Raw genomic sequence first — 21647 nt, forward strand, 5'->3', positions numbered from 1 at the left:
CCTTTATTAGGCATAATACCAATATAACAACCAGCATTATCCAGGCAAATGTCCCATACATAAAACCATCACAGGTATTATTCCAAGGTTCCTAAAAGGAACCTAGCTACAGAATTTAAAATCACAGAAGAAGAGTTGTTCAGTAGGAATGCAACCTTCCCAGCAACAGAGTATTCCTTAAACTTAGCAGGAAGAAGAGTCAAAAGCCTGGTCCTAGCTTCTTCGTATTTGGGGCAATTAAGCATTATATGTTCCATAGATTGCACCACTATAGAACAGTGGGGGGCATTTCCGCTCTTGCGAATCAATTTTAAGAAACCTCCCTTGGAGTACAGAACAAGGGAAGGAATTACAACGAGCCCTTGTGTATATCCATCTAAGCTTGGGCTCTTGGAGTATACTCAGATAGTCTGCCATCAGATTGGTTTTGAATTTGATGTTGAAAAAGAAGGGGGAACAGTTACTTCGCGCTTGGCCTTGTAGAACTTGTAGCTCCTGGTCAAGGAGTCGCCTTTTTAGTTGAAAAAAGAGTTCGGAAGGAGGTAGCATTTGTAAGGAGTCCCAGGAGAATCCCAGGGAAAGTATTTTAATTTCAACTGCCTGCCACCACTTAGATCCATGGAGCTGGGGGAGGATATGATTGATAAGGCTACCAGTGTCCGAATTAAAGCACAGGCGAACCCAGAACTTAAGGGTGGCCAGCCAAGCTTTCGTAACCAGAAGATGTTGTCCCGCTTCCAAATAGAGTGCAGCATAAGGAATGCAATGTGGCACTCCGAATATTTTGTATAAGAAGGCTGATTGAATCCTTTCAACTTTTTGGCTCCAAGCATTAATCCACAAGGGGATTCCATAGAGCAATTGAGGAATCGCTTTCATGTTAAAGACTCTAACTGCGGCAGGGATAAACCTATTGCCTTTTGTAAAGAAAAAGTTCTCCACACCCGCCACAGTAGCCCTACAAGCTGTCATGGCTAGGTCTCTGTGTTTATACCAACAGGCTTTATGATGGAAAACGATTCCTAAATATTTGCAGAACTTGACTTGTTCAACCAATGCACCATCTAACATCCATCTACTGGGTTTATAAGTGTTAGCAAATACAACCACCTTAGATTTAGCAGGGTTGATGGATAAGGAATTCCGTGTACAATAATCACTGCATTTGGATAACAAGGAATTTAGGCCCCTCTTCGTTCTAGAGAGTAATAATGCATCGTCTGCAAATAGAAGTAGTGGTAGGGTCACCTTACCAAAGCTGGGGCAAGGTGAGTTGACTGATTTTAGATCAGGGGACAGATCATTAATGAACAGATTGAATAACAAGGGGGCCAAAATGCAGCCTTGTTTAACACCTTTATAGGATTGGATTTTTGGCGTTAGTCTTCCCAAGGGGTCACATCTCACTTGGAGGGTGGTATTTGTATATAAAGCCTTGATAAGAGCAAGCAGCCTACCGTCGATACCCATTTCCGTAAGTTTTTCCCATAAGAGTTCTCTGTTCACTGAATCGAATTCCCCTTTGAGATCCAAGAAGGCAACATACAAAGGGGATTTACCCCTTGTAACATACTTGGCTATCATTGTATTCAGAAGAATGGCATGATCTAGTGTAGATTTCCCTTTGATAAACCCAATTTGTTCTGGTCCAATGATCTTATTCTCGTTGGCCCATAAGGTCAGTTTGTTCAATAAATATTTAGCATATAATTTACCTGCAATAGATAACAAACTAATGGGCCTATAATTAGAGGGAATGGTTGGGTCGCCCTTTTTATAAATAGGGACAAGGATGGCATTAGTCCAAGCATCAGGTATTTTAACTATGTTATTCACAGTAGTGAAAAGCAAAGCTAATATGGGCGCCCACCATTCAGCGAAACATTTGTAAACCTCAGGTGGTAGGGCATCCGGGCCAGGAGCCTTCCTGGATTTGAGCTGTTCAATTAGGGTTGTGATCTCATTTGCTGAGACGGGGTCCCAGCAAGGTAAGGTTGCGAGAGTTTCGGACCGGGCTAAGTCTATGGAATCCTTATCTACGGTATAAAGGTCTTGGAAGTAACTATACCAGCATCGGGGATCTACCGTTACAGCTGGAGTAGTTGCACGTGTGTGGCTAGCAACTATGGCCCAGAATCCTTTATTGTCCTTCATTTGGATAGAATGAAAAAGTTTGTCCCAGTTAGCCTTAGCAGTAGCCTCTCGTTTTTCTTGTAAAAGCTGGGTAAGGTTCCTTTTACAATCAAAGTAAATATTGGGGATTGTCACTCTTAATTGTTTATGTTGATTTCTGCAGATTTGTTCCTTGTTGGAGTTGGTTTGTGTCAGATTTGCATTTTTGTGGATTACATAATTCAAAATCCTCACATTTTACATAATTTGCCATTTTCAGGTGTTGCATGGTTCCAGAATATTAGGTGCTTGGTTGGTTGCGCTTAGCAAAAGCTTCAATAGTGGGAGATTCTTGGGTTTTACATTTTTCATGCCCCCCCCCCCCTTCTTAGGAAACAATGGAGTATGGCCGGGTTATTTCCTTGTATGTAACATCCATGTAACACCTGAGAATTCACTTGAAAATTTGGAGGTTATTTAAAGACAGGCATCAGCAGTTCCCCCAAAATGTTGGTGCCGGTACCTTTAAAAACACATCCCCTCTTGGAAAGATTTCCCATGGGGTATAAGGAACAAACAAACAAACAAAAATAACAGAACCTCCCCCACCCCTCCCTGCCAAGGGTTCTGAATACCATACCAACCTTTGGAACTCAGGAAACCAGGAATACTACTACTTTTTTTTTTTTGCTCCAGTATATCCAAATCTGAAAAATGCGGGGGTGTGGGGGTTTTTTGTTTTTGGAAACTGTACACTCCTAATCCTGGGGTTGCTGCTATTTTCCCAAACAAGTCACAGGAAACAAGCCTGTTCCCAAGGATATGTTTATTTTTTTCTTGTTTGTTTATGTATGTCTTTAGAAAAATCCTGGAGGGTAGCTTAAAATTTAAATGATGCAGTGCTTTGTTAGTCTGCAATCCGAAGTGTTTTTGCATCACTAACTTGAAATGTAGCTTGAGGTTTTTTAGGCAGGCTGAAATAAATGCTTTCAGTACTTTTCCTGTGCCAGAGGCATTACTTATTGCCTCTCTATTGCTTTGTAAATGCCCATGTCTCCTGTTTCCTTCAACTGCTTACATTGTCATAACAAAAGTTTTTGGTGCATTGAAACCTGCCTGTGATTCTAGTAATTCTTATTCTGAAACCTGCACAGTGCAATGAACCAAATATTATAGAATAGAATAGAATAGAATAGAATAGAATCTTTATTGGCCAAGTGTGATTGGACACACAAGGAATTTGTCTCCGGTGCATATGCTCTCAGTGTACATAAAAGAAAATACATTTGTCAAGAATCATAAGGTACAGCACTTAATGATTGTCATATAGGTCTAGTAAGCAATCAGGAAACAATCAATAGTAATAAAAACATAAAATGTAAAATCATAGAATAAAATGAAATGTCAGCACAGGCTATAGTCATACAGTCATAATTGGGAGGAGATGGGTAATAGGAATGATGAAAAAAGTAGTGCAGTAATTATATAATAAATATATAATAAATAGTTTGACATTATCGAGGGAATTATTTGTTTAACAGAGTGATGGCATTCGGGAAAAACTGTTCTTATGTCTAGTTGTCTTGGTGTGCAGTGCTCTGTGAAGCGATCAAGTTTAGGAGGGTAAGAGAGTTGGAAACAGTTTATGTCCAGGGATGAGGGGTCAGGTAAATATTTTCACAGCCCTTTTTGACCCGTGGCAGTATACAGGTCCTCAATGGAAGGCAAGGTTAGCAGCAATTGTTTTTTCTGCAGTTCTGATTATTCTCTGAAGTCTGTGTCGATCTTGTTGGGTTGCAGAACCAAACCAACACAGTTATAGGAGGTGGTGCAGATGACAGACTCAATGATTCCTCTGTAGAACTGTATCAGCAGCTCCTTGGGCAGTTTGAGCTTCCTGAGTTGGTAGAAAGAACATTCTTTGTTGTGCTTTTTTAATGACATTTTGATATTAGGTGACCATTTTTAGGTCAGGCGCGAGATATGATGGAGCCCTTGTGAAATTTAAAAGGTCTCTACTGTTGATACTGTGTTGTCTAGTATTGTGAGAGGAGGTAGGATGGGAGGGTTTCTCCTGAAATCTACTCTACCATTTCTAACAGTTTTAAGTGTGTTCAGTTCTAGATTGTTCCAGTGGCACCACGAGGCTAGTTGTTCAACCTCCCCGCCTGTATGCGGTTTCATCAAGTTGTCTCCCGGAATGAGACCAATCACTGTTGTAATTCATCTGCAAATTTCCAGTATTTTAACAGATGGATCATTTGAGATGCAGTCATTGGTATACAGAGAGAAGAGAAGTGGTGAAAGTACATAACAGCCTTGGGGGGCCTTCTGTGCTCATTTTACAGGTGTCTGATGTAATTTTTTTCCTAGCTTCACCTGCTGTTTCCTATCTGTTAGGAAGCTTGTGATCCACTTACAAATATGCTCAGGTACTGCTAGCTGATTTAGTTTGGTTAGAAGAATGTCCGGTCTGATAGTATTGAATGCTGAACTAAAGTCAAACAAAGAGGGACCCTTGCATAGGTCTTTGGCGATTCAAGATGCTGTAGGATATAGTGCAAAGCCATATTAACAGCATCATCTGTCGATCTATTTGCTCGGTATGCAAATTGCAAGGGGTCCAACAGTGGATCCGTGATGGTTTTCAAATGGTACATCACTAGCCTTTCAAAAGTTTTCATAACTACAGATGTTAGAGCAACTGGTCTGTAGTCGTTCAGTTCCTTGATGGAAGGCTTCTTCGGCACTGGGACGATAGTGGAGTGTTTGAAGCAGGAAGGAACATAGCACATCTCTAGTGATTTGTTAAAGATTTGGGTGAAGATGGGGGCCAATTGGACAGCACAGATAAATGTTACAGATAAATGTTATGGTAAATGGTAAATGTTATGGTAAATGTTATGGTAAATAACAAGGGTTTATGCTATTTTTCCTATATTATATTACACTTTTAATCAAAACACACAGAAGTTCCAAACAGCTGCACTGGAACATTACAGAGCAAAAGAATCGGCCATGCATAATAAGTTGGGTGGACAGTCATAGTCTTGTTTAAAATTTTGTTGTGTTTTCCTTCCTGCTTCCTAAATTTTACCAAGAATTGAATTATTGCTTTACCACTTGGTTTTAATTTAGATTTTCAGATCTTTGTATTTCCATATATTTAATACATATATTATTTTTAACATACAAAGTTCATTTATCCCATATTGCTTTAAATGGTGTCTTCAACTTCAATAGCAGGATGTAAAACAAATCGGAATACACTGTTATTTTTTATAGACTTAAAATGTACTCAACATTGAATTAAGTCTTCTGTCGTAATTATATAAATAGAATTGAAATTGTCCTGCAACTTGGTTTCCCCGAGACTCTTCCTGTTGAGTCACTGAAATGATCAGGAAAATCGAGAGTCTCACCAGAAAAACATCTGATTGACATCACTGTCTTCAATTTCAGGCTTGTCCCATAGTGCACATCAACAAGGCATTTTGACAACTTCCATGACTGGTGTCAGTTTAGGAGTGACAGTTACAGCTGAGTACCTCTGGTAAAACAACTGCAGTTGAGATTGCCCTGTCTGATAGCAGTAATCAGAGGCAAAAGTTCTTGCAAATGGTCAGGAAGAACTATTTGGAAAAAATGTATTAGAGACCATGACAGCTATTCAATAAGCAAGAATGTATAAGAGCAGTGGAAATGTGTATCTAGTTGTGTTTTTGGTCTGTGACCAATAGATGATGTGTTAGGATTATACAATTTTTGGGAGGAGCTGTATCCATCAGTACTACTTACTCTTCTATCATGTTACTCTAGGGTTACAAGTCAATCTATAAATCTGTGGAGAAGAATGTTTATTTTATTTTCTACTTAAGCTAAAACCAGTCTTTGCCTCTAAAAACTAATAACCAGCACAGACAGAGCAAGGTGATACAGAAAGGCAGAACATAAAGTAAGATTAAAATTGCCTGTAAAAAGAACAAACTGGCATTAAATACCTTTAAGAGGAAAGAAGAAAGCAAATTTATAAGCAAAAATAATGCAGTTTTAGGAACATCTGGAGTACTGAGATGCTTTTTGACTAAGTTATGAAGTTATGACTTATGTGCACACTCATGGAATAAATTCATTTACAGGTGAGTCACGTGTCCTTTAATGTAGCATTTAGAGCCGGTCAACCTTAAAGCTGTCTCTTAGTACCTGGAAGTAATGGCTGTCTCCAGGTCTGGGATGCAGTTCAGTCTGCTTAATCTTTACAAAACCAATGATCTTGTACATTGGTGCCCTTGGTAAATCTTTATGGGAAGAGGGTAAGGTTGTAAAGCTGTCAGTTGCGAACTGGAAAAAGTGGCAAAGCAAATACGTTAGACAGATTGGAGGCACAAGATGTGCTTCTTTGAACTCCCCAAGCTAAGTGGGCTGAAAATGAGGATGTCTCCCCAATGGAATGCATCAGTATTCTTTCTTCAGTGTCTAAATTTGTGGTTTGAGAGAGATTAAAGTATGGAAATATGAAGCTCTGGCACACGGAATAACTTATACATTTACAAGTTGTTTTGAAAAAAGCTGACATAGGAGATGTTCCTTTAACATGCTGGAATGATTATGAAGAAGCTAATAGTGAGCAGATGGTACATTAATTGCTTCTATAGTTTCCTAATCATAACACATGGAAAAATAGAAAGTTCCCAATCTCTGAATTTGTACGCCTCTCTCACTACATTTCTCAAGCTGAATCAGTCAAATTCCAACTATCCCAAAACATTGCTGTCACTCAAATAGTTCTTCTTTAACATAGTCCTAGTAACAAAGGCAGAGGAGAAAAATCAGTTAATCATATTAAAGTATGTGCAACTCTCCTGCCTTTTACTGTCATCTGAATCTACAGCTAAGATATTGATGACAAATTTCTTGTCTGTTTTAAGGCTGTCCCATTTAAAGTCACTATAAGTTTCTTCAAGGATTTGCACTGATAGTGTTCTATTATTACACTTGGTATGTTGAACCCCCCTGCAGTATTTTCTGAAAACAACCATCAAGAACAACAGTGGATCATTTTTGTGCAATTTTTTCACTTGACTTCAGTCAGTGCAGATGAAAAGCTTGATCCTTGAGTATCTTTTGTACAACAATGGATATTGACCCGAGCCAGATGTAACGTTTTTTCACCAGCTCTCTTGCAAGGCCGGATTGAGAAGCAGCCCCTATTACAAAGAGTATGTCCATTCTGTCCCACCATCGTGGAATCATTGGAGCACATTTTATATTATTGCCCAAAATACAATTTACAGAGGGAAGCCCTACTACCCTTGACAATGGTTAAAACACCGTTCAAAATATCAATGGTAAAATCGCTAAATAGCAACGATCCTGATATTCTTGGGAGAATAGCCAACTATTTGTTGAAGGTTATGGCTCTAAGAGATATGTAACATTATTGATGAAACCTTTTGTACCGAAAATCAATAACGATATAATCTATTTCTGCCAAAAGATACTGAATGCAAATTTGAATGAAACCAGTTATTATGCTAATATGACCTATTTCAAAAGGTGTTAGATAGTTCATCATTGGCATTCCTAGTTTATTATAAATTGTGTTTATTATAAAACGTGTATGTAAGATGCTTACTGTTATTTATTCTAATATGAAGGAAATTCATTTATCCTGTAGTTTTATTATTAAATACTATCTATAGACCATGGGGAATTGTTTTGTCTTTTGCTAAACAGCAGCGAATAAGGAAGAGTCAGATACAAGCTGATTTCGGATTTTAAACATAGTTGTATTGTAGTTGTTTTATAAATATATATTATAACTGAACAGTTAAAGCCTATTAATCCATTTTATATCTTCTATAAATGAACTATCACGATGGAATGTAAAACCCATAGATGGCATATATGATCTCTTTTAAACTTAACACAGTGTATAACCACATTCTTATACTTTATGCCAATAAAGGTTATTGTGATTGTGAGTATCTTTTGCTTACAAATCAGTCTTGAGGATGAATATTCCCTCCCCCTTCTTTTTCCAATGCAAACTCTTCCCTCCATGTTGAGTTTAACCATGGTTCAATGATGCACACCAATACTAACCAGGTTCTCATTTTATGTTAACCAGGGCTTGCAATCTTAATTCAAACCTTGTTTAAGATTGGCACCCTATTTACCATTAACTATGGTGAATATTAGTGGAAACATGGGTTAAGGCTGCGAAGAGATATGGGGGGGGGGGTGTTGTGGGAGGGAGCACTTGGTCCTGACTCTGGCTTTTAGTGTGGAACCCATGGGATCATGGTGATGGACTTTTACACTTTTATAGATCTGTTTCCTCATTTCTAGTTTAGGGCATGGAGTCTGAGGCTTTTTAGTTGTATTACTAGCTTTATAGTTGTTCTGTCAGATTCAGATAATGGTGTTTTGGTTGACAGCAAAGGATTTCTATAATCTTTCTAAGCAAGTTTTTTGTCCTGATGTACTAGCAACCACATTTAGCCACTACTGAATTTCCTCTAGGTAGCAGGACATTCCCTTTCCAATGTAATTTTTTTCAAATTGTATTGACACCTTCCCAAGCGACCAAGGAAAGAGCTTCATATTTATCTCACAAGTGTTCTCAAAGAGAGATGTGGCTATTTTACAGGAAGTGCATAACAAATAAAAAGACTCTTCCTGCAATGATAACCATAATAAGAATTACTGCTTGGCTAAAAATCTGAAGATGTCTTGCAAGATTTTAAAAGATTTTCTCCCCACTCAAAATTAACTGGTTCCATAAAAGCTTCAACCTGTCCAAAGTAGGCAGTGTTCAGTGTTCCTAAGTCTTGTGCTTTCCCTTAGTTTTTGATACTGGCAAAGGAGGACATTTGCCTCCCAGACAACTCGCATCTGTCTGGAACTGGGGATGAGGAGGAGGAGGAGGAGGAGGAGGAGTTGTTTGGATTTATATCCCCCCTTTCTCTCCTGCAGGAGACTCAAAGGGGTTTACAATCTCCTTGCCCTTCCCCCCTCACAACAAACACCCTGTGAGGTGGGTGGGGCTGAGAGAGCTCAGAAGAGCTGTGACTAGCCCAAGGTCACCCAGCTGGCGTGTGTGGGAGTGTACAGGCTAATCTGAATTCCCCAGATAAGCCTCCACAGCTCAGGCGGCAGAGCTGGGAATCAAACTCGGTTCCTCCAGATTAGATACATGAGCTCTTAACCTCCTACGCCACTGCAGAGTAGTGACTAAGTTTGTGGATGATACAGTGTCATGTCGGATGGTGAAAACTAAGGCTGATTGTGGAGAGTTTCAGGAAGCTATATCCAATTTGAGTGAGTTGATAACATGGAAAATGCAATTCAATGCAGGCAATAAATAACTTTAGTGACATAATGATGGAGTTTGAACTGGCTGAGACTGGAGATGGGAAGAGATCTTGGGGCTGTACTGGATAACTTGATGAAAAATATTGACTCAGCATGAGGGACAGTGAAAAGGCAAACTCAATGCTGGGGATTGTTAGAAAATGAGTTTAAAATAAAATGGCCAATGTCCTGCCTCCACATAAATTTCCGCACAAAGCTGTTGTAAAGAAGAACATTATGAATCCGTGTATCCTCAGCTCTGCAAAGAGGGAAAGGTAGGTTAAAATGTGATTAAATAATATAAGAGGATGTCCTAACTGTGTAGAAATCTAATGTGTATCCTGAACTGCACAGTGTGACTTTGCACACATCGAAGCAAATTCTCTGCTCTTTCTTCAAAGAATATTGCCTGTTGTTCCTAGTTGGTCTGGAAATGCGGGGGAGAAGGGAGAAGAGAAGAGGGGGCTGGGAGAGGAATAAGATTGTAGGCAAGAAGTAAAGCTGACTATGTGTTATTAAGGCACAAAGAAACCAAAATGGCTTATGGCAAAGTAGAACATCCATTTAAAAGAAATGAAACACTGTGCTGCAGTTTCATGAGATGAAAATGGGATTTTTCTTTCTTTTTGCTTGTGTGGAATCTTACATCCTGATTTACTGTTCATACAATATTTGTGCTGTCATTAAAATGGTACAACAGCTGTGGACGCTATTTTAGAGAACTCATTTTGACACGATAACATCTGGGGGGAAATAACCATGAATCAAAAGAACCAAGCTGGGCTATTCACATTGCTTTTTTGCTTTGATGTTCTGCTGCATACACAAGGGAGGAGAGACTATGCTTAAAATTTTAAAGAAAAAAAAATCCTAGCCTTTTTGAAAGGGGCAATGGCAGCATCCGGAAAAGCTCATTCATGTACCTGAGTTAACTGCAAATTGATAAAATTGAGAAACCAGATTAATGTGATAAACAGCTCTATCCAAAGGAGAGGGTGAATCTGCTCTTGGGAGTGGTGTGCTGCTTGCTACTGTATTTGCCCTTCCTGGGGCACTTACCCCAGTGGAGGGGTGATTCCATCAGTGTGCAGCCACTCCCCCCCCTCGGCACTGGAATTCTGCACTGAATGCCGTGCCAACATCCCAGGGCTCCTGCCACCACTCATGGGGATGGGGCAGGGGCAAGGCCAGGGGAAGAGCCAATGTTTGTTGACTTCCTCCCAGTTTTTGCTGGTGTTCTGCCAGCAGGCCACTTCTCAGAATTAAACCTCCCTTTTGGGTGGCAAAGGTCTATTGGGGCCCCTAGAGCAGTGATGGCAAACCTTTTAGAGACCGAGTACCAGGGTGGAGTGAGGGGAAACTTCGCCCGGGGCACGTATGCGCCACGCCCCGTCTGCCCCCGCCCTGCCCTGGAATGCTCCCTTAACACCCTGAAACACCGCCACACCCCCAGAATGCCCTTGCCACGCCCCCGCAGGGGCATGCACCCAGTGTGTTGCGCACCCCTCGCCCCCTTGGCACTATGCCACTGCCGAGTGCCCAAACTGGGGTGATAGTGTGCATGCTCACAAAGAGGGCTCTGAGTGCCACCTCTGGCACGCATGCCATAGGTTTGCCACCACTGCCCTAGAGGCTTTTTGAGTCTCCCCATACCACTGGGAAGCCTGTTGGGAGGGTGGCTGTGGCACTGTGGTTGGATGCCCAGCTCTTGGGTGGGGCTGCCTATCTAATTAGAAAACTAAATGTGGAGGTGCATGCAGTTAAAATGTGGAAAACATCACAAGGCCATCCAGCTATCCTTGACTAGGGCCAGATCCTTCCCGGCTGTAGCCCCAGTTTGGTGAAACTCTCTGTCTAAGGAAACTTGGGTCATTAAAGATCTGCCCCAGTTCTGCTGGGTCTGTAAAATGGCGATGTTCCACCAGGCCAATAGTTGAGAACAGCAACAGTTTGTAAGGCTAACAGCGTATGCTGGCTTGGATTGTGGGACCTTCCCTCCACTGTTTGCCACCCACTCTCTCCATCTTACCAGCCCTCCTGAGTGTCACTTGGACTGATGCTAGGGCCAGCACCTGATATTTTAATCCAGGCATAGTTTATTTTCATTAAGTGCCATCTTTATGTGTTTTTAGGTATAGTATACTGACTCATAGTGGTGGCTTTATAGTCTTGAATTTTGTTGCTATATACGCGGCTGCGACTTACCGCGGCCACCATTGCAGTCCTGGGAAAGGGGAGCATGCAGTTTCCCCACTCCCCTTCCTGGTCTCAGGGCTTGTTCCCAAGCCCTCTGGACCAGGCGCACGCATAGAGGTCTGAGAGGCTGACGTCAGGGGATCTCCTGATGTCAGCCAGGTAAGAGCCGGCCAGAGCCCATAAAAGACCTGGCCTGGCCACTGCTCCTTCTGCTCGTGGTGGCCACAGTCGCTTCCCCACCCTCCTCTCCCTTTTGGAATGTATTTGATAATGTTTTCTTTGTCATCACCTTTGCGGGTTGCACATGGGTGACTGATCTGTAAGTGTGGTGAGAGGGTTATATACCCTCTTTTGGTGGAACCTCCATAAGAGGTTTGGGGTGGAGCAAGCCAATTGTGGTGGTGTCCAGACGTGGGCTACTATGGCTTGTGCCCCTAGCAGCAAAAAGGGAGTCTCCAGGCAGTGGCAACCGCCCAGCTGGTCTTCCCATCGCTGCTCCAGCACGTGTTGCATTTTCCTCAGCAGACGGGGTCAATGAAAATTTTGTGGGCTGGGGGATAGCAATTATGCTGCCCAGCACACAGATCAGACCCCCATGCTGCGCCTTATGCTTCTGCTTTCCTTGAGTCAGTGTGTTTCAATAAAAGGCTATGGCCAATATGTTTTTTACCACAATGAAAGCGTGCTTGTCTTTATGTAATTCTCTTATGGGTGCTCAATTCTTTCACTCAGGCTACAATAGGTGTTTGTTAGCTTCCCAGAGCCCTGCTGGAGAAAGGAATGGCAGAATACAAGTATGAACAATAAATAAAATAAATGAAACTTTTAAGTTTAATTTATTCAACAAAATTGAACTTGATCCAATGAACATCTTTTCAAAGTCTGATAGCTACTTAACAAGAATACCACATTTAGTAACTACTTCACTGTTCAGTAAGTTCTGTGTGTGATGGATGAAGTGATACCAGTTTCCCAATTTCCCAATTTCTGACTGTAAATTAGAAAAAGTTGGCTTGGAGCACTGATTTTCTCACCTTAGAGTGAACAATTGAGGGTATGTTAATCTCTTTGTTCAGCTGGGCATATCTTAGGCCACTGGAAAAGTACATGCTTTGACACACTTATGCTTTGACACACCAATGCTTTGACAACCCGAAGTGGAGGCCCAGTGCCTCTGAGAAACACCTATTTTATGTGGAGCAGTGTTTTGCTCTCATATCAGTTCTTGTTCCCTGTGCCATTCATGGTACCATCTATCATGAGAGCGGTCCAGCCTCCTACAGTTTGATTTCTTAAACTTTGGCTTCAGCTCCATATCATTTTGTAGCTCAACTTGTTCTTCCTCTTCCATATCATTTTGTAGCTCAACTTGTTCTTACTCCAACTTTCTCAGTATCAGAAAATGGATTTATCACCAATCAGGAATTTCCAACAAACAAAGGTCCGCAAATTGCTAAGGCATTTCTTCATGCAGCATATTCAAATGGTCACAAAAAAACCTTAGCAGATTGTCATCCGGCATCCCATCTTTCTCTTAGGCTGTTTCCGCACGAGCGGAATACAGCGCCCCAGGGATGCTAAAAATGCCGTCCATGGGGTGGCGTTTGCACAGGCCATGCTGGCAACACCCAAGTGGCGCAAAGATGCCATTGTTTAACCTCGCTCAAGGAGCGAGGTTTTTCAACAGTGACGTCTTCCAACCACTGCCATGCGAACGGCAGCAGGTAGAAGGCGCCATTTCCCCCACCTTCCCTGAGCGCCATACCTCTGTCTCCTGGCTTCCGCCCGTTGCAGAGGCCAGGGGACACGCCCCCCTGGCCTGCAACTCCAGAGCCGCTGCTCCAACCTGCGGGGGTGTGTGTGTCCCCTGGCCTCTGCGATGCACTGGAAGCCAGGAGACGGAGGTACGGAGTTCAGGGTGGCGCAGCCTTGCAAAGGCTGTGCTGCCGCCTGCACCCCTACCGGGACCATCCGTGCGAACGGTCCTGGGGGGGTGCGTCGGCATTGTTTATGCCGATGCACCCCCGCTTGCGCCCGTGTGGAAAGGGCTTTAGATAGGCTCAGAAATTGGTGTGACTTGTGACAGCCTATATTGTGTTTGGGTAGAATTAACTTTGAAATGGACATAGAGACAACAGATATAGCTTTAACAAGATTGACTGCATTTCCTTGCAAGTGCTAATTCATCTCATTGATAGTTCTGATAAATAAGCAATGTTGTGCCTGATCTTTCTGAGTCCATCACTGAACAAAGCATTCATGTCTTCAGAAGACTCCACAACAGTGTCAAAAAGGTCATAAAAGCATCTCAAAGAGTTGCTTTTTGATTGTCAATGAACTTCAGTATGAAATAGCAAATGTTCAAAATCTTCATTCTCAACCAAAGCTCTCAATCATTAATGGCATGGGGTTTAATTTTATTCACTGCAGTAATGACAGTGTGTAATGACTCATGCTGGTGATCACTGAGGTTTTTTGCAACCACAATTTGGCAATGAATCTCATAGCAAATGATAAAGACACTAGGCAAGTAATAAACACACCCACAGTAGTCACCAGTCATTGATTGTGGCCCATCAGTTGCCGAAGCAAGTATGGTAGTAAGCAGAATTTCCTTGTCTTTGAAGAACTGCTCAGCAATAGGAAATGTTGACTTTTTAGCATCTGTTCCTTGTAACCATGCAGCTCTTGAGCCAAACTTTCAAGTTCAGTAACCGAGAACTCCAGAAAATAAATACAACACTTGATACTCTTGTTTTAAGGAACAGGAAAACTTGAAAAATGATAGAGATGAAAATACATGAAGAAACTTGGAGTGCCATTTGCCAGCGTCTAGACTCTAGCCTGGTCAATCACAAATAAGTGAACAATGCAGTTTCTGCTTTCTGAGTTACTGCCCTACTTTTCGTTTTTTCCCTAAAGGAAGTATTACATTGCTGTCCGAGACAAAACAAATTGCTGGCAAATCACAGGCAAAATAATAGAGATTTGGTGTGTCTGTGCATTATTTAATAAACGAAGGCTAAAAGTTGTTTGCTGATGGATATACATTTATTCTCACATTAACAGGCTCTCTAATATTCTCCTGTTCCCTTCTCTTGCAGCCTTGAGTTCATAAATGTGGAAGTGATAAGTTTACTTAGCATTAGATGGGCATGCTTTTCCCCCCTTCATGTTCATTAATTGTGAACTCAATTTAATAGTCATGCTAGAGAGACGTGATGGGAGATTCTGACGATGAAATTGTCCCTTTAAAAAAATGATGTGGGAATTGAAAAATTGCCTACCACTTGAGGGCTTGGTTAAAGTGTCTTGTAAATGTGTCAACAGGCAGAATGTGATTTAGGGTGCAAATTTTGCAAATCAGCACCTTCATAACGGCACTGTAAGATATGAGAGTGAGATGGAAGGCTATGCTTGCACTAATGCAGTCTACTATGAACAACATTCTGAAGTGAGAAACGTTGGCATCTTTCTTGCAGCTGTTTGTTCCTTGTTCATGAACATAGATGAATAGATGAAATATTTCACTGCAAGGCACAGTTTTCTCTGAACAGTTTGAAAGGCTAAGAACCATCACTCCTTTATTCTTGTCAGAGTACAAAAACCTGAAAACAAAAATGTATACTGAAAGATTACTAGGACCATAGCTGGTGTAATAAAACGTGTTAGTTTGCCAGCATATGGAAAGGGCTGTGTGAGTCTTCCTTCCTTCCTTCCTTCCTTCCTTCCTTCCTTCCTTCCTTCCTTCCTTCCTTCCTTCCTTCCTTCCTTCCTTCCTTCCTTCCTTCCTTCCTTCCTTCCTTCCTTCCTTCCTTCCTTCCTTCCTTCCACTTAGAAACATTGCTTGGGAACATGGCAACATGTTAAATGCGAAGATATTTAGTATAGCTGTTAATCAATATTTGGTCCAATCTTGGCTCAAACCCTCATGAAAAGTTCTTGGGGCTGGTTTGAGTATTCTGCTTTGAGTCCACGTAAATGAGCTGATTGTCATCCACACATGTCATTGAAATGCAACATTTGTATTGATTTTGCAGAAAAGAACCCTGAACCCACGTCGACCCAAAGTTATCCTCTACTCATAGAATTTTCCCAAATTACACTGTGATTGACTTTGCATGTGTATTTGTTTTTAGTAGGTGTAGCTCATCTATGATTTCTGTGTAGCTTGCACAAGAGATTTTTATCACAGTGTATGCAAAATGACATCACCAGCTTTTAGATTTTTTTTTGGTGCTGGAGATGCCAGCCATAGATACAGGCAAAACATTAGGTGCAAAACCTGCCAGACCATGGCCACACAGCCTGGAAAACCCACAACAGCCAGTCCAGAGCAATCCTTTGAATTTAACCTATAAACAAACTGGCTAATGTAACTGATGTAACTCTGGCTCATTCCGCACATGTAGAATAATGCACTTTCAAACTGCTTTCAGTGCTCTTTGAAGCTGTGCGGAATGGCAAAATCCACTTGCAAACAGTTGTGAAAGTGGTTTGAAAACGCATTATTTTGCGTGTGCGGAAGGGGCCTCTGAGGGTGCTAAGTACAGTAGACCCTTGCCGGATCTATTCCTTATTAGTCAAATATATCTTTATTTCATTTCAGTACACAAAAACTCAAAAACAACCATAGCCATAAATCAGTGATAGCACAGTAATAGCACAAAATCCATATACAGCTATAGAAAAGAAATAGAAAGAAGGAAAAAATATGTGAAAATTCTGATGCAATGGATAACTTATTCGTTCCTTCTCTTCTCTCAAATGTGAAAGTTTAGGTATTGTAAATAGATCTGTGGTTGTAAATACATTATACAGTTATAACATTATACAGTTCATTAGATTCCTTTCATACATCAGCAAATCTAATTGCTCATTTTATATGTCTGTATACACACATATATTTAAACATTCCTATTTTAAATAGTTATATTTCTTTATAATCTGATGCTCTTGCTGCCACTGATTCATGAATTTTCCAAGGAATCTTCTTTTAGAAAACAAGTCAATTTGTTTAATTCCACTACATGCCAAACTTTCTCAATCCATTTTTTTACAGAGGGTATCATTTTTTATTTCAGAATTCTTTGCCAGTGCAATCCTGACTGACCAAATAAAGTTACAGAACATTATCCCATTTTGCCATTTCTTTCTTACATATGCCTAATAGATATGCCTCGGGAGTCATTACAAATTTTATTGACAAAATCCAGTATCCTTGTACTTTCTTACATTGCCACCACGAGTGCGGAAAAGTACCTTCCACATTTCCAGCATGTTGGAGAGCAGTTCTTATGTATTTTTAAAAGTGCTGCAGGAACTAAGTATGATCTGTGGAATATTTTCTAAAAATGTTATTTTAGGTCCATACCTTGTGTAAATTTATTGATATTTTCCCATAATTTAATCCACTTGTCTAACTTAATAATACATCCAATATTCTGGGCCCACTTAATCATAACTTCTTCAGTTTTAGTGATAATAATTGCCTGTACGTTTTCCCTATTAATTTATCATAATCTTTACACAGCATTTCTGAAGGTATATAACAGTGGCACTCTTTTTCTTGAATTTTGATTTGATTTCTAGGTTTCTATTGAATAACTTCACCTTTTCTTTCTATAATATCTCTATCTTAGCCAGTTTCCCCCTTCACTGTCTTGTTTTATTTGTAGTGCTTCTGTCCTTGACAACCACATTGGCATGCTCTTATGAAATCTATCCTTAAATTTTATCCAAATTCTTAATAAGTCTCTTCTAAAAAAATGGTTCCTAAAATTTGTAAAGCTTCTGGTTTTCTCAGTTCATAATCATGCCATCCTTTCATAATATTATGAGCTTCAATTTTTAAAAATGTATCCTTCCTTGGCATTTTTTTCTTTGAACCATACAATGGCACATGCCTTGAAGTATGCCTGTAAATCTGGTACTGCCATTCTTTCTCTCTTTACCCTCTATTAGTGATAAACATTTTATTCTGGGTTTTCTTCCGTTCCAAATGAACTTCACTAGATCCTTTCTCCATTGTTGAAAAGGTTTTCTGTGGGAATTATGGGAATATTTTGAAATAAATATAACCTCTTAGGTAAGATGTTCATTTTCATTATCGCTATTGTACCCAGTCTCTATTATTATTGCTATTCTCCCCAGTTTCTATTAGGAAGCCAATAAGTTTTTGCCATCCTTCCATCTAGAAATAACACCAGGTCAACTGCGTAAGCTTTTAATTTAAAATTTTCTCCTTTTACCTTTATTCCCTCTCTCTGACTATTATTTCTTATATTTCTATTTAGTACCTCCAAGACAGTTATAAATAACAGAGGGGATAATGGTCATCCTTGCCTGGTCACTTTTTGTATCTCAGATGGTACGATTAGATTTCTATTGATTATTATGTTCATCTTTTGGGTTGAATAAATTGCCTTTACTGTCTATTGGAAGTTACTTTCTATTGCCATGTACTGTGACACCATATTCATAAAGACCCAATTTATATTGTCAAATGCCTTGTCTGCCTCAATAAAGATCATAGCCAGTTGTTTTTCTGGGTGCTAGAAATTACACAATATTTAACATAATTCTAAAATTATCTCTTATTTGCCTCTTAGGTAAAAACCCAGCTTAATCTTCGTGAATATAATCCTGCAGTATCTTTTTTAGTCTATTTGCTGAAATTGCTGCAAATATTTAATAGGTATATAGGTCTGTAATTTTTAACACAATTCTTGGTCTTCTCTAAGTATTAATGATATATGGGCTTCTTTCCATGACTGGGGTATTTTACTTCCTCCTAAGATTAAATTCATTATTTCTGCTAATTTCAGCGCTAGTGCCTCCTCAAATGTTTTATAATATCTCAGTATATCCATCTGGGGATAATTCTTTCCCAGTTTTCAATATTCTTGTTGTATCTACTACTTCATTTGATGTTATCAATTCATTAAGGCTTTTTAACTTCTTTTATCTTTGGGATTCTTGTTTAAATATCTCAATATTTTTTCTTCTCTTATATATTCCTCTCTATACAAATTGGAGTAGTACCTGAGAGTTGTTTCTCAATTTTTTTCCTTTCTGATACTGCTCGTTCACCATCCTTAATCTTAGTTATCACTTTTTCTCCTTTCTTTCCTTAAATTGGCAGCTAACCATTTCCCTGGTGTATTTTGCTAGTTCAAACTTTTTGTTTCAGATGTATCAATTTTGTTGCCATCTCTGTAGACCAGGGATATCCAACTCTGGCGCTTCAGATGTTTATGGACTACAATTCCCATCAGTCCCTGCCAATTGGCCTCTGCTGTAAACTATTGTAGTTCAAATTGTTTTTTCAGTCTATTATTGCTTGTTTTATTTTTTTTATTGTTTGGTCCCCTTTGTAATTATTTTTCTTCCTTATTGATCTCCTCCATAATCAAGCTGTTTTTTTCCCCTTTTTGTTCCTTTGAAAATCTTTCCTGCTATTGGGGCACCCCCCTCACAAACAATTTACTCGTATCCCATAAGATATTTGGATCTTCCACTGAGTTAAAATTAATAGCATTGTGCATATATAGGTAGAAGCAGTAAATGAGAGGAGAAGTGTTGTTGCTGGAATAATATTGGAAAGTGTCAACATTTTCTCCCCAACAGTGAGCATGATTTCTGCACAATAGCTGAATTGAGACTCCATGTTCAAGATCAGTATAACCCTGAATAGGTGGTGGTGGATCTGCCTTCCTATCCTCCTTGTAGGCTTTCCTATAAGAATTTTTTTTAAAAAAAGCTAAGTTAGTGGACTGGCATAGGCCATTTGCATAGCTCTGTGTATCCCAGTCCTAGATTGCTAGAGAAATAGAATAAATTAGAAGCTTAAGCTGCAATAAACTTTCTTTTGGATGAGCTGTTATACTGGAATCCTCTGCCTTTATTAATGTTTAATGATCTATTGTCTGTGTCTAAATTGCAGCAAGGCCTTATTCTGTAAACATTTCAGGATTTAGATATTTCATCGGACACCAATATATGGATTATACATTATGAAGAGAGAGATGTTTTTACAGCATGTGGAAATTTATATGTTACCTTCTTGGGATTATTTAAGTGTTTAATAATGTAAAAATGCAGTTTAAAAGTGTCACATCTGTTATTGATTTGTATATACTAGGGAATGAATATATGACTGTTTCTCTGTATTTAAATATTTTGAACTAGTGTTAATATTCATGCTTTTGCAATTTTTTTTCAAAACAACCAGGCCCGGTACAAGCAGAGCCTTGATCCTACAGTAGACGAAGTTAAGAAACTGTGTACCTCATTGCGTCGAAATGCCAAGGAAGAAAGAGTTCTTTTTCATTACAATGGACATGGAGTCCCCAGACCTACAGTGAATGGAGAAATATGGGTCTTCAACAAGGTACGTGATTTGCTATTGGACGGAGACCACAACCCCCCTTCTGTCAGCTTTGCTCTGTATTGTAAGAAAACCAATAAAATATCACACAGTATTGCTCATGCTTGATATAAGAGCTTCAGTTTATTTACTCACTTCATGTGCCTCCAGGTTAAGTTCTTATGAGTTTCTTGTGTTTCTTGTACTGAGGGGAGTGGTTTCTTTGTTCCTTCTGGAGCAGTGCTGTCGGCATTGGTGTAAAACAAATAAAATTGTTGACTGAGATCCAGAATTTTGCACATGCACAATTCATAGGCATGCCCAGATTTCCTCCTTGGAGGATGATCCTGCAAAACTAACAAATCGAAATCCATTTGTGTTTCCAAAATGGTTTGATGCCAGAATGTTTTTGAACAGAAATTCAAGGAAAACATCATGTGCAAATCTGTCACAAATTTCTGTTAAAAAGTTCTCATGCTAAATTTTTGAACTATTACTACTATTTACTTATTTATTTTGTTTATTTAGGATGTCCCCATTCAGGGGAGTTTAACTAGAAGTGTCGGGCACCAGTTATAGGTTTTTCTGAATGCACTGGAAATATTGCTTGGATGATCAAGCAATACCCAAAATAGAGTGTGTTCTGAGTTACCATGTTTATTTTGACTTGTATTTAATAAACAAAAAAATTAAGTCTACTTTATTATATCAATATCAACAAATATCAACCAATATCAACAAATATATAAATTTGGATATTTAAATAGAGAAAAAATCTCCAATAGTTTGTGGTTTAAACACTATATTTAAAAAAATCAAAGCTTTGGGTTGAATCTTTCCTAAAGGGGAGAATCCTCCCTCCTATGGCAGTAAGGTGGTCTTTAAAAGTGTTACTCAGAGGAAGAAACATTAGATAGTACAATACAGGGCAGGAAAGCACATTAGTACATCCTTTGTCTTCTCTGGTGCATATGGTCCGGGGCTGGAGATGGGAACTCTCTCCACACAACATCTTTTGTGTAAACGTAATCCTGTCAGACAGGACATTATGCAAGTTGCTTTGGAGGGAGACAAGTCCAGACAGTTCTTTTTCTTTGTAAATGCCCAAAATAGGGTCCCCCATTTTGAGGCACTGTGCTGGCAATCACCCAAGGTTTGACTGAGGTGGTAGAGGTGCTGTCTTAAAACAGGGGCCCTTGGTTTACCACAGGTCAGTCTGGCAACAGCAGAAACTCCTAGGGTTGCTGGTGTTTTTTGCAAATGACCAGTTCACAGGAAGGAAACGACTTCTTCTCTCTTCAGAGAGTGAAGAAGGAAAGGAGGTGTTAATAAATCATGTGCTTTGTTAATAAATATTTTTGGGAAATGCTGTTTCATCCCCCTCCCTCCAATAAATTAGTACCTTTCTTACTATAGAAGCTGTACAGGTGTGACTGGCTTGTGTTAATAATATGGAGCTAGAACTGGTGGTGTGGAGACCATATTTGTGGTTTGAACCACGGAAAGCCCCTTTGAGATACCATTTCAGACACAAAGCCTTGGACAATTGGACACATATATAAACACTAGGCACATTTTTTTTAACTTCAGTCACACTGTCAGGTGCATTGCACCC

The 21647-nt window shown here is 39.7% G+C and overlaps 1 protein-coding gene across 6 annotated transcripts in view; it reads left to right on the forward strand.

Annotated features, from left to right (window-relative positions):
• The window catches only part of RPTOR (regulatory associated protein of MTOR complex 1), a 458205-nt gene that overhangs the window by 147372 nt on the left and 289186 nt on the right, over positions 1-21647 (forward strand). For all 6 annotated transcript variants that reach the window (XM_048488432.1, XM_048488434.1, XM_048488435.1 and 3 more), the window contains exon 4: positions 19898-20056. In XM_048488432.1, the coding sequence (XP_048344389.1) occupies positions 19898-20056 (159 nt within the window). The remainder of the gene's footprint in view (positions 1-19897; positions 20057-21647) is intronic.

This window comes from Sphaerodactylus townsendi, linkage group LG03 (assembly GCF_021028975.2).
Source record: "Sphaerodactylus townsendi isolate TG3544 linkage group LG03, MPM_Stown_v2.3, whole genome shotgun sequence".
NCBI classification, from domain to species: domain Eukaryota; kingdom Metazoa; phylum Chordata; class Lepidosauria; order Squamata; family Sphaerodactylidae; genus Sphaerodactylus; species Sphaerodactylus townsendi.